This window comes from Myxine glutinosa, chromosome 3 (assembly GCF_964187855.1).
Source record: "Myxine glutinosa chromosome 3, kmMyxGlut1.1, whole genome shotgun sequence".
NCBI classification, from domain to species: Eukaryota; Metazoa; Chordata; class Myxini; order Myxiniformes; family Myxinidae; genus Myxine; species Myxine glutinosa.
Genome location: NC_136263.1, coordinates 196,703,825 through 196,717,480, shown reverse-complemented (window position 1 = coordinate 196,717,480; position 13,656 = coordinate 196,703,825). Strand labels below are relative to the sequence as shown.

The 13,656-nt window shown below is 45.5% G+C and overlaps 1 protein-coding gene across 1 annotated transcript in view; it reads right to left on the bottom strand.

Moving 5' to 3' along the window:
- MECR (mitochondrial trans-2-enoyl-CoA reductase) overlaps positions 1-13,656 on the bottom strand; it is a 59,741-nt gene that overhangs the window by 16,764 nt on the left and 29,321 nt on the right. Inside the window, exons 2-3 of the mRNA XM_078774971.1 lie at positions 4,787-4,884; positions 3,568-3,688 (exon numbers count right to left, since the gene is read on the bottom strand). Coding sequence (XP_078631097.1) covers positions 3,568-3,688; positions 4,787-4,884 — 219 coding nt within the window. The remainder of the gene's footprint in view (positions 1-3,567; positions 3,689-4,786; positions 4,885-13,656) is intronic.

The window sequence follows — 13,656 nt, the reverse complement described above, 5'->3', positions numbered from 1 at the left end:
GGGGCAGCAGGTTCGCCACATGGTTCCAGCACACCACGAGTCCTGAGCCACGTGCAGCCGGCATGCCACAGAGGGGCAGGGGGCTGCCGGCAAGTCACAAGGAGCGAGGGGCTGCTGGCACATCACAAAGAGCGAGGGGCAGCCGGCACGCCACGAGGATCCAGGGGCAGCCGGCACGCCACGAGGATCCAGGGGCAGCTGGCACGTCACAAGGAGGCAGGGGCAGCCGGCATGCCACGAGGATCAGGGGGCTGCTGGCAGGTCACAAGGAGTAAGGGGCTGCTGGCACGTCACAAGGAGCGAGGGGCAGTCGGCACGTCACAAGGAGACAGGGGCAGCCGGCATGCCACAAGGAGCAGTGGGCTGTCGACACGTCACAAGGAACGAGGGGCAGCCGGCACACCGCGATGATCCAGGGGTAGCCGGCACGTCGCAAGGAGCCAAGTGCAGCCGGCACGCCACGATGATCCAGGGGCAGCCGGCATGCCACGATGATCCAGGGGCAGCCGGCATGCCACGATGATCCAGGGGCAGCCGGCACGTCACAAGGAGTCAGGGGCAGCAGGTACGCCACATGGTTCCAGCACACCACGAGGAGCCAAGTGCAGCCGGCATGCCACGAGGAGCAGGGGGCTGCTGGCACGTCACAAGGAGCCAAGTGCAGCCGGCATGCCACGAGGAGCAGGGGCCTGCTGGCACGTCACAAGGAGCGAGGGGCAGCCTGCACGCCACATGATTCCAGCACACCACGAGGAGCCAAGTGCAGCCGGCATGCCACGAGGAGCCCGGGCAGCCGGCACGTCACGAGGAGCTGGGGAATCAAAATGTGTTTGGTGGGAAATAACCAAAGATTAATTGGGTTTAACCCAAATGCTCCATGTTAGTTTATAATTAGTCATAATGTGAGGGTTTCATAGCAATGACAATAATAAGAATAATGTGAATAATAAAATAAAACTTCACAACTTCGATATTTTCTCCCTCCGCCCCCTGGGTTGTGGTGTCCAAATGTGTCCCCACTGCACCACTACCAGTTCATTGCATTTTTATATTCTACCACATCACTCCTCCATGAGACTCGATCTCGCATGAAAAATGAGTGTTCTTTTGTTTGTTTTTTAACATCAGTAAGTTTCCAAAAATGAACTAGAAGGGCACTCTTCAACGCACGTCAACCAACATGGCTCTACCCACATTATGACATCATTATACATACTTGTACAAAGTTTGACTTAGTTTCCATCAGCCATTATGTTATTGCAGTAACAAAAACCTATTACACACTCTGGCCTTTGACCTCGTGACTCCAACATGTAATCAGTTCATCTTTACATCATTATACATACTTGTACCAAGATGGACTTAGATCCCTCTAGCCATTGTTAAGTTATCACTGTAACGAAAACCTATAACGGATGGACGGATGGACAACCCAAAAACATAATGCCTCTGGTGACTTTGTCGTCGGAGCAATAAAAATAGCAAAAACTCATCCGAGTTTGGTCAAATATCAGCAGTGGCTCCAGCGTGAGTAATACGAGATCCCTTAACAAGGACCTTCAACGTAGTAGGAGGCCCTTCGGTCAATCAAGCCTGTGCAACAGTTGCCAAACTACAGTTGTTCGTCTGTGCTCTGTCCTTTTAAATGCTGCGTGTCAAGCAAGGAAGCAGCACACACCATTTTTAAAGTCTTTGATATGACTTGGCCGGGGTTTGAACCACCGACCTCCCAGAGCCAGAGCAGACCCTCAAACCATTAAGTTACACCACTGGGTCTGCTTGAATAGCTCAGAATAATCTCCACCAACACGTTCTGCACTATTTGAGACCATATTAGTAGTGTCTTAGAATCGCACACCAACACTTTGTGAACCAGAACAATTGACGCTTCAAACCTACTGGACTATCCTCACGAAGACTTCTATGAATAGCAAACACCGAGTTTGGTTATAGTTTTCCCCACGCTTTTTGAAATAAACGGGGGGATATTGTAATTGGCTTCATCTGTCCGTCCGTCCGTCCACCCATCTATCCGTCACGCTATCTCCTCAAACGGTGGGGCAGAAATTCGCCAACCTCGGTAGTTATGATCACCACATCTTACTATAATTCACCAAATGTCCGTCCGTCCGTCTGTCTGTCTGTTCGAAGGTACCGTAAAAACTGCTGAACCGATCACAACGATATTTTGGGTGGATAATCCTGGGACCCCTTGGAGTAAAATAGGCTATTTAGTTTTCCCAATTTCAGCTTTAGTCTCCAGCATTCTCAGGTTTGGACTCCCGCATAACATTCGCGTTCGCATAACGTTCATTGTGACGATGTTCTCATTGTGATGATGTTGTTTTCCCGGGTGCCGCACAAACGGCTGCACCGATCGCTGCACGGCTGCACCGATTCAACTCGGTGACCTCGGACAAAGACCTTTTTATAAGGACACGGGTTGATTCCCTGCTTGAGAGAATTCCAACCCCCTCGCCGCCATCACGGCCGTCTCTCCAACTCACAATCCCACGAGATATGCGGAAAGGACGACCCAAAATCAATATAAACATCATTCGTATATAAACATCATTAAAAGTAAATAATGACCTCGGCCAAAGTTCAAACGACATTTAATCTCTACTTGAGAGAATTCCACATAGCTATTTTGGCGGTGTATATGCTAACAGATCGCTGTTCCATCGATCTTGCCAAGGCCGTAACACTTATCGGCTCAAAATCCTTTTAACGGTTGATTTGGTAGTTTTTACAATGAAGGAAACATTAACAATGTTGTTAAAAGTTTATTTTGTGATTAATTGGAGTTATGTTGTTTGGAATTAAAAAAGAGATATCGAGTTCAAGTGAATGACGACATGCCGTGATGGTTTCTACTTTCTGAATGTGAACTTCGCAGATCGCCATATGCAGATTCGCCACGGTCCCACAATCGATGTTTCTATACGTGAACGTACCCGTTTGTTTGCGAACGGGTACGTTTTTCATGGAAGTCCTTCACGAACTTGCTGTCCATGTCTGACGTGCGACTGAAGGTGCTACAGGAATGTGGAATGTATTGGTTTCATGCTTTAGCATTCGCCGTATCTGCATTGCCTGTTCGCTTCTGGCCTCCCACCCATGCGTAGCACGGGTATCTCCCTAGTGATAAGAATGTGCAAGAGCACCATCATTTTTGGCCCCGCCCCTCTGCAGCGGGGTCAAAAGGTTAAATACCGAATAATGAAATTACGGGTATGTTTTAAAATATTTTTAAATGAAACTTCGTATCTGCAATCAACATTGGGGGGGGGGGGGGGGGGGGACATATGAAATCTGGAACGATTTTTTGGATTTTACCCCCCGACTTCACTCTAGTTAGAAATAGTTCCATCGTGAACTCGTTTGGAGAGACAGGAGTATTTTCACCCAAAAACATGTTGGCCTAGCAAACCTTTCTTGCAATAGTACCTTTAAACACGATGAAGCATCCTGGTGACCGTTTAACTCTACTCTTCAATTATCAAAAGCAAATTAATGCGACACAGGAAATGGAATCATCAAATCAAGTCTCGCACCAAAACCTGTTCAGACGGGACCACCCAATCGCCCCGCTTCAGACGGTCGACCTTCGCTCCAACCTCTTCAACCTCCGCAACCCCTTCATTTCCTCCCACAGCAGGTAGGGAGGGAAGGATGGCATACGACCCTGAAAAAGGGTGGAACACAATCACACAAATTCGGGAACACCCGGCAGTTCACGTTTACCTGTGATGTACACGGTACAATGAACGCGCGTAATAATTACCAAACCACGGCATTACCTATATTAGTCCATGAGCCAAAGGCCTAAAATTGGACAATCCGTTACCATGTCGATGGACAATCTGGTACCATGCAGAGATATATTCTTAAACGATGTGTCAAAGTATGACCCTATTTCCATTCTCTCAGATTCCTTCATGGAGTCGAATCTATACACTTCAAACATCACATACATTCTGGAACGGTTTCTTCCTTAAAGTAAAATAGATTCCAATGGTTGTGTTTCTGGATCACAAAATGTCCCATCTCCTCCCATTTGCTGGATCGGGCCCACGCCATTGATGAAGTAACATGGTTGTTGGATTGTTTCTATTCTGCCAGACAGGCATTGCTCTGTGGCCGACTCGCTGGTTTTCCACATGCAACAATATGGACTGGCGAAAAACATAGATAGTGGATCTAGTGGAGATAAGAGAACATGTCTCATTTGCAGATCCCTACTCTGTGCGACGAGCAACATGCAACAACAGCTCTCAGTATTGGTGGCATGTGCCTTCTAATTTGAGCGGCATGAAGAAGAAGAGTCCAAGATGAAACATCCCAGGGAGATGCTAAATTCCTTGATTTGGATACTTCTGGCCTTGGTGTGTTTATTATGGAAGTGGGGACGGGGACGGTATGTCGGCGCTTCACTGCTGGACCGTCAGTGTCACTTTTATCAGTTCTGCTAAAAGATCCACCACCAGTACTACATGTACAGTTACACCTACAACCACCATCCATTCTGATTGATATTATTAAGGACAATTAAACATACCGAGATCTGAAAATAGAGGAAATTGAGTATAAGTGACGGTGCACCACCAAGCAAAGGTATTCACAGTACCACTTGGTAAAGGCCGATATTATACGACAATTCTTCGTCTGAAACCCATACACAGAAGTGGGGGCAGGAACCTGTCCATATGGATGGTTTCTTTGCTATCAACAATAAAATGTTCCACAAGTCCACAACCAAGACGTGCGGATGCAGTGGAGTTACCTTGAACCATGTTGATATCTGCTGGGTTTATTGGAGCAGCTAACATGCGAACTTTGACTTCCGTTTCTCCAAGTGCGGGCAGCTCTAGTTCCTCCAACCTGAGCCACAAACAGCATGACCAAAACAATATAAATAAGGGGAGAGTGGGAGTTGTATGGGCCGTGAGTGCCGTTACATATATATATTGTTGTGGTTTTGTAAATAAAGGCATCCCCCCCCCCCCCCCCCCCCCTTTAGTTAGTTGCACTACAACATGTAGCCTCGATTAGTCAGTTATTTCTTAGTAAATGTGAAGTATATAGTTAGGCAGTTAAGAGGAAGCATCGTTCATTTTTTCAGGAAAGCACCAAATTTGGCACAGATGTAATATGGACCTATATAATTGTTTTCCTGAGGGGCGCCCAAAAATTCAGAAAATTCAAAAAAATGTCCTGGATGCCGTGAAAAGGGGGAGAAAACGGGTATTGATTCGAACTGTAGATTCTGATATTGTGGTCTTGGCAATAGCACACTACTTTACCTACCAGTCACACGGTGTGGAGGAACTCTGGATTGCCATTGGCACTGGTAAAAGCTACCGCTACCTTGCCATCCATAAAATTGCCACCGGCCTTGGCCGCAGGAAGTCCGAGTCTTTGCCATTATTTCATGCCTTCACTGGCTGCGACACAGTGTCATTTTTTGCCCAAATTGGGAAAAAGACAGCCTGGAAGGCGTGGGAGGCATACCCCAGCATCACGCAGACCTTTCATGCTCTCGCTTATAGGCCATCTGTGGACGCTATTACTATGGAACTACAGAGCATAGAAAGATATGTTGCCATCCTCTATGACCGGACTACCGAGATAAAGACAGTGAATGACATGTGCCGGCACTTGTTCACGAAGAAGGCAAGAACAATTGATCACATTCCCCCAACAGCAGACGCCTTCTAACAGCACCTAAAACGTGCATGTTTTCAGGCTGGACACGTATGGAGTCAGGCACTTGTGCCCTACCCAGAACTTCCATCACCAGCTGATTGGGGCTGGATGAAAACAGGGACATCTTGGACACTAATTTGGACCACAATACCACTGATACAAGAGGCATGTTCAGAGCTTACAAGCTGCCATTGTAAGTCGGCCTGTAAAGGCAACTGTAAAAGCTCAAGGGCAAATCTGCCCTGCACATCACTGTGTGACTGCGATGGACAGTGCTTGTAGTACTACGCGTCTGTGCGAGAGCCTCCACCTTTCAAGTGCCCACAATATTTTAAGTTAAAACTGCAACTGTGTGTAACTTTGATTAATTAATACCATTCCATTGTTATCAGAGACCAATAAAACAATGTGTATCACTTGGAATTGAAATTTTACCTAAAATACTATGAGAGATTCAAGGAAAATGGAAACACCATGGCGGCCATCTTGAAATTAAAGATGATGGATGCCAATCTTTATGCAATTGATCCCATTGGATTCAGAGACCATGAAAACATGGGGTAAGACACTAACTGTGTTATCGCTCATAGTATAAAAGTTATTGAGGGGAAATATGTCACAGAGGGCGGTCATGTTGAAATTCAATATGGCGGCCACCAGGGGTTCTGAATTTTTGGGCGCCCCTCGGGAAAACAATTGTATAGGTCCATACTACATCTGTGCCAAATTTGGTGCTTTCCTGAAAAAATGAACGATACGCCCTATTTTTTGGTCTTAACTGCCTAAGTAATAGTCTCCTTCCCAGTGTTAGTATGCGTTGAGGCAGGTAAAGTAAGGGTAGGCCTCATTGGGCCTGGAATGCCATGTGGTGGGCCTAGGACAAGTCGAGGAGGCCCGAGGGAGGAGTCGGAGGGCGTGGCTGGAAAGCAGCAAACAGCCAACGGGAGCTAAAGGGGAGTGGCCAATAACGACGGCCAATGAGAGCTAATGGGGAGTGGCCAGCAGCAGGCGGCCAATGGGAACTAAGGGGAGTAACTGATGAGGGGCTATCACGACACGTGACCCCCGGCGGCCAGTGGAGGCCCGTGGAACATTCTAGTGGGGCTCCGGGGGGGATATAAGACCCGGCCCGGACCCCCGAGCTAGCTCTCTGCTGCCCCCCGTTCTCCCTGGCTCTGGTCTCTCTTTTGCCCTCGCTCTCTTGGGATTCAGGCTCTCGCAGGACGATCTCTCTCGTTGGCACTGTACTCCGACGATCTCCCTGCCTGGACTCCCTGCACATGCGCTTTGCCTCGCTGGCTTCGGGACATGCTGCGTGGATTCCCGTTCATGCACGACTGAGGTTGACGTCCCTGCCGCGAACATCACCAAATGGAAACACCCAACGAGCCGTCCAGGGTGAACTGCACTAAGCAGCCGCGCTTCGTGCGCGTTTTCTTCTTCCTCCCCTTCCCCGAGCGAGTCAGAGGGCCTTTGTCTGGGAAACGTAAGTAAGGACTGTTACGTTTCTCTTCTGTGTCCCTTTTCTCTCCCCAAGTGTACATTTGTGAATAAACCTGTGCTTGTTTCCAACTTGGCCGTTTCCGTCCCTTCACCATTGGCCTCGCATTGCACGAGATAAAACCGCTCGATCGGGTTCATAGTAATTAACGGCGTGAGTTACACGACACGCAAACCGCTCGGGCATATCAGACCAGCGTGACTCGTGTGAGGTCCAGCCCCCGTCTCACGGCGGCGTGTGTATCGAAGGTACTCGGGTTGTGACCGGAAACCCTTCCACGCGCTCGCTGCGGGTTTGGCGGCTGGAATTGCTCAGCAATCTGCCCCCACGAGTGTAGAGTGGGTAGCGGCCTCGTGGACTCGAAGCTCGAGGGGGAGCAGGGCTTAATCCCCCCTCAGTACGTCGACGAGCTCGAGATCCAGAACAATATATACATATATTGTTTGGTTCTCGGCCCACAAGAGAAATTATACTCGAGGCCAATGCTAGCCAATTGTGTTAACAGGAAATGGTACATACCCGACTCCTCTCATGCACGGATATTGGAGATAAGAGAACATCTCTCATTATAAGAGAACATCAGTATTCCTGTATTTCCAGAGTCAAATTTGCATTTAGGAACAGAACCATTATGGTTAACCATTTTGAAATTGCCACTCTATCGCCTAAATCAGTGGTTCCCAAACTTTTTTGACCATGATCCAAAAATTTAAATCGCATTCGCCACACGACCCAAACGGCACCGATACCAAACTTACGATGACATTGTCGGAGAAAACACTTTCAACGTGAAAACCCCACTCAAAAACCGGGATTTTGAGGGGGGTATTTTCACATTCAGGTCGGGACTCTGGGTTTCGGAACCCCAGGTTTAGATGCTGAAAATGATGTTTAAAAGACGATTTTAATAACAGATTTTACAAATTACAGTGGACCTCGGTCTTAAAATGATCTTCATTTGTGTATGCCTACGGAAGGCCGGCAGAACAAATGTACGCTCGTACATTTGTTCGACGGAACCCAGACTCTGTGGGATATTTTCAATTAACATTCAAATGGAAAGTTCACCCAGGGATCGTCGATCGACAGCAACTAGCAGACAGCTCGGGTCAGTATTGCAAGTCCGCATGTATCTAGCACCGGTTCAGTACGTGCAAGCGCACAGTACAGCCAACAGCGCCACTGCTGCAGTAGATGTTGACGTATCGGGTGTATGACCAACATCATTTTAAATGGAATTTGGGATGTGTGTTGGTTGTAGTGCTAATCTTTGCTCTGGTAGACTTCACCATGCAGCAGACATCTTGGAAAAATATATAAAAAAAAAATGGAAAATATAATATATACACAAAGAATTAAGTTAAGCACCCCCCCCGTTTTTTTACAACCTCGCACATTACAAGTTTGTTGTCGTCAAAACAGTGTAATATACCCATGATATTGCTATATTTTCTGGAGAAGTGATATTATGGTCACATAAAAACATAACAATCATGCCGTTTTCAATATTTTATTCTGAATAATTTAAGGTGAAAATTTTTGGGAATTTTAGGCATATTTTCACCTCAATTTAAGTATGGAGCTATAGGTCCATCACGGACAGTGTGGATGACGTTTATGTTTTCTAACGTACAGTCATTGTTCTGAGAAGACCTCTAGCGATCTTTGCGTCAATAACGTCTGTAGGACCCACGTGATCGGATCACTGACTCAACCCTACGTCTCATAGACCCTGTAAGCCGTCGTATGCGTTGCTGTGGCAGGTTGAACCCCCTCGAGCACGTTTGGGACATGTTGGGACGACAAATTGCGAAGATGGTCCCTCCAATAGCCAATCTGGATGAATTGGAACGTGCATTACATCGGGAATGGAACAACCTGCCACAGCAACGCATACGACGGCTTACAGGGTCTATGAGACGTAGGGTTGAGTCAGTGATCCGATCACGTGGGTCCTACACACGTTATTGACGCAAAGATCGCTAGAGGTCTTCTCAGAACAATGACTGTACGTTAGAAAACATAAACGTCATCCACACTGTCCGTGATGGACCTATAGCTCCATACTTAAATTGAGGTGAAAATATGCCTAAAATTCCCAAATATTTTCACCTTAAATTATTCAGAATAAATTATTGAAAACGGCATGATTGTTATGTTTTTATGTGACCATAATATCACTTCTCCAGAAAATATAGCAATATCATGGGTATATTACACTGTTTTGACGACAACAAACTTGTAATGTGCGAGGTTGTAAAAAAACGGGGGGGGGGTGCTTAACTTAATTCTTTGTGTATAGTAAGGTGCCCTCTCCTTTTTTTCTTTTTTAAATAAAAGCCTGGACGAGAAGCTAATAATTTATTTTACTTGGCCTTATAAATCAGGGAAGATATAATTATAAGCTTTTTGTGGCAATTGTCTACAATGCAATCCAAATTTCAAATTGTCTGAAATCATAACATCGAAATCACGAACATTTCTAACCGACGGAATAGTAATATTGCCAACTTCATAGTTAGTTCTTAAATTACCATATGCAATATGAAGAACAAAACAATTGAAAACAGCAATCTAGCTGCTCAGTCTCTGCCCAGCTTATCGCATGACCAAGATCCTCTAAGAAGTTTATATTCCAAATATACCTAGGACCAATAAATGCAAATTTTAGCATTATCTGCATAAAGTTTTAAAGAAGCGGATTTAACAAAAGTTAAATTTAACAAAATATATATATACTAGTATAAAGCCCGTCAAAAATGACGGGTTGAAACAGTTTTTGACGGTACAGCAACGTGGGGGTGGCAAAGTCTGAAGTCTGGGCCTAGTGTCAGGTGTGCTTATATCATTTTTATTTGTTAGACATCTTACAGACGTAAATGAACACTCGTTTTACTCTGCACGCATTGCACATCACATGCAGCAAATTTCACCTCCCTGTGCCTTGTATTTATTGTGATTTAAAAAATACCGCTTCTGTACACCGACCTTGAGGCTCAGTTTGCAAGCCACCGTCTACAATTCCACTGCAAGAGTAATAATTGCTCTTCGGAGTCCTTGGGGTCTTTGGGTCCTCGGGGTCTTCTGGTTCATCGGCGTCTTTTGGGTCATTTGAGTCTTTTGGGTCCTTGATCTGGATATTTGGGGTCTTTAATGGTCTTCAGTGTATTTTGGGTCTTGGGGTCTTTTCGATCCTTTCAGTACCCGGGATCTTTTTGATCTTTGGTGTCTTTTCAGTCTTTGGGTCCTTTGGGCCTTCGGTGTCTTTTTGGTCTTCAGGGTCTTTTCGATCTTTTCAGTCTTTGGGATATTTTGGGTCTTTTCAGTCTTCAAGGTGTTTGGGGTATTTTGGGTCTTCAGAGCCCTTGGGGGTCTTCTGGGTTATCTGGCCTTCAGGCTCTTTTGTGTCTTTTCATCTTTCTTTGGGATATTTTGGGTCTTTATTTGGGATATTTTGGGTCTTCACAGTCTTTTGTATCTTTGGGGTCCATTGGGTCTTCTGGGTCCTCAGTCTGTTAACCAATGGACACAGTAGTGTTCAAAGATTGCCCATTAAACCCCCCTACTCAAAGCCTTTAAAACCTGCTCTTATGAAGAGGGAAAGACACACACATTGTGTTTTATATGATATATATATACAGGCAGTCCCCGGGTTACGAACGAGTTCCGTTTTTAAGTCCGTCTGTAAGTCGAATTTCTATGTAAGTCGGAACAGTCGGAACAGTCGGAACAGTTCACATCTAGCGTCAATTAGTCAAATGTTTGTCTTAGTATATAGTATATATTTTACCTAAAACATCTATAAGTATAAAAAACATGAAAGAAACATTTCTTAAACTGTTTAGATAGAAAAGAAAAGATAATGATTAAAGGTTAACACTTACTCTCATTCCAATTGATGTCTTGCAAACCTTGAAACGATCATACCTTGATATATCACTCCGAGATGATGGGCCTTAGTCCAGTATTTTTAGGCGAGTTATACAAGGCAACCCGGGGGAAAAGGTTATAGTTTTTATACTTTGCACACATACAGTATAAACATCATTGCTTACTGTCTGAAAGTTCCTGAAAAATCCAATGTCAGCAACTTTGTCAAATGTCACACCAAACATGCCTACCCTTTTAACGACTGCGGCAGAAGAATTTTTGGGGGTAGGTTTGCTGTGAAACAAATATTATTAATTGTTATTGGCAGAAGATTGCTTGTTCTGTGGTGAAAGTTTGAACCAGGGTTCCTCTTGTGCTGTTTCAAGAGGACTTCAAACCATTATTGAGAAAAGTTTAGAGTATGGAGATGGGCTGCATACTCAGCTCACAGACTGTTCCTCAATTGTTGTGCATACAGCCTGTCGAAAGGATTATACCCGTCCAGGATCCAAAAAGAAACCTTCCAGCACAGACAAACCAACATCAGAAACACCCGGTCTACGTTCTGCCATGCGAGAATTTGATTTCAAGACTGACTGCGTCTTCTGTGGCGAGGAAGCCAGCACAAGGGTTGAAAAGAACAAAGGAGCTAAATTTCGGAGGGAAATCTATGAAGTCAGAACCATTGAAATGAGAGACAAAGTGATTGCCCGAGCTCTTCAAAGAGGGGATGAGTGGGGTGAGGTTGTTCTAGCCCGGGCAGAGAGCGTCATAGATTTTGTGGCAGTTGAAGCAAAGTACCACAACAAGTGCTAGTCAAGATACTTTTCTGACAAGATCTCTGATAAAAGTCAAGGTCGTCCAGAGGATGAAGAAAAGCAGTATGCGTTCAACAAGCTTTGTGCATATCTGTATGAGAATGATGAATGTCAATATTCTATTGCCGAGCTTGAAGAAAGAATGAATGAAGAAGGCAACCAGGCATACAGCAGGAAACATTTTAAAGAAAAACTACTGGCAAACTTTGGAGACAATCTCACCACAACTGAGTTACCAGGGAAGAATGGAGGTGTGAGTTTCAGAGACAATGCACAGAAGATCCTTCATAACAAGTGGTACACAGATAAAGCGTCTGACACAATGACTGAACGAAAACGGATAGTTGAGACGGCAGCAGCAATTGCCCGAGAGGATGTCAGGTGGTACATCTTCGATGGCGATACCTATCCAGCAGTGAATTCTTTGGAAGAAACAGCTCGTAAGATGGTCCCAGAAATGCTGAAATGCTTCGTTGATGGTGTCACTCAACCACGCAAAGGAAGAAACAAAAACTCAGACAGAAAGTCAACAACTATCCAGCATGCTATCATGTTTGCAAGCCGCCCAAGATCCTTTGTGTCACCAATCCTGTTGAGTGTTGCGGTGTACAACTGTACATACATCGTAAATATGGCCATAAGGATCTCATCAATCTGCTGCATAATACTGGATTAGCAGAGAGCTATGCTGAAGCACTCCGATACGAAAATTCCCTTGTCCTGGACTCATCAATTCCTGACAACACATTGATAGAGGGATTCATGCAATTTGCATTCGACAATGCCGATTTCAACACCAACACCCTTGATGGTCATAACACATTTCACGCAATGGGGGGTATTGAGTGCATCACCCCTGCCATGAACGCTGGAAGGAACACACCAGTCCTAAGGTGCAAGGAAAATTTACTCGCAGGTGTCATTGGCACTTTTGGAGACGTACCCATCAGGACAAACAAAAAGCCAGAAACACCTGGACTGCAACGAATCACAGTCAGAAGCCTATCTCTGTGTCCCGAGGAAGCATCTCGATCCTTGATGAGGGCCATGAAGTTGGACTCTTTGTGGATGGCAGGCTGTGCCATGCAAATACTACCAAGGCCTTCATGGGCTGGTTTCATGGAGGAAGCAATGCAAAATTCAGGACTGTATTGAGTCAGTTCGGTTGATGCACTTCCATTCATAAACCTTGACCCAACCAAACCAAGTGCCATCTATACAGCTCTGATGTTTGCTGTTGACGTTTGTTGAGTGCAAGAAGAACAACAAAACCTGGTGCGTCATGACGTTTGATCAACCATTGTATCAAAAAGCTTCAGAAATCATCGCAGCATCATCAGAAGACCTCGGAAATGTCATTGTGAGGCTCGGTGGTTTCCATCCGTTGGTGTCTTTCATGGGTGCAGTTGGCAATATAATGGCTGGGAGTGGACTTGAGCAACTGTGGAGCACTGTGTATGCTCCTTCATCTGTATCACACATGGTCACAGGCCACGCATACTCACGAGCACTCAGAGCGCACTTTCTGACTCAAGAAGCGTTGGCCACTATTCTTCTGAAGACCTCCAATCTACTTGATGACACTTGCAAAGAGAGTCTTTGTCAACTGTATGCAAGTCTTTTGGCAGGTTCTGATCTTGAAGAAGCCTTCGCCTCCGAAGACGTTGCAAAACTGTTTGATCACATACAACAAATCTGCAATCAAATGAAGGATAGCAACCGAACAGGTAAACTGTGGATTCAGTACTTCGAGCTCGT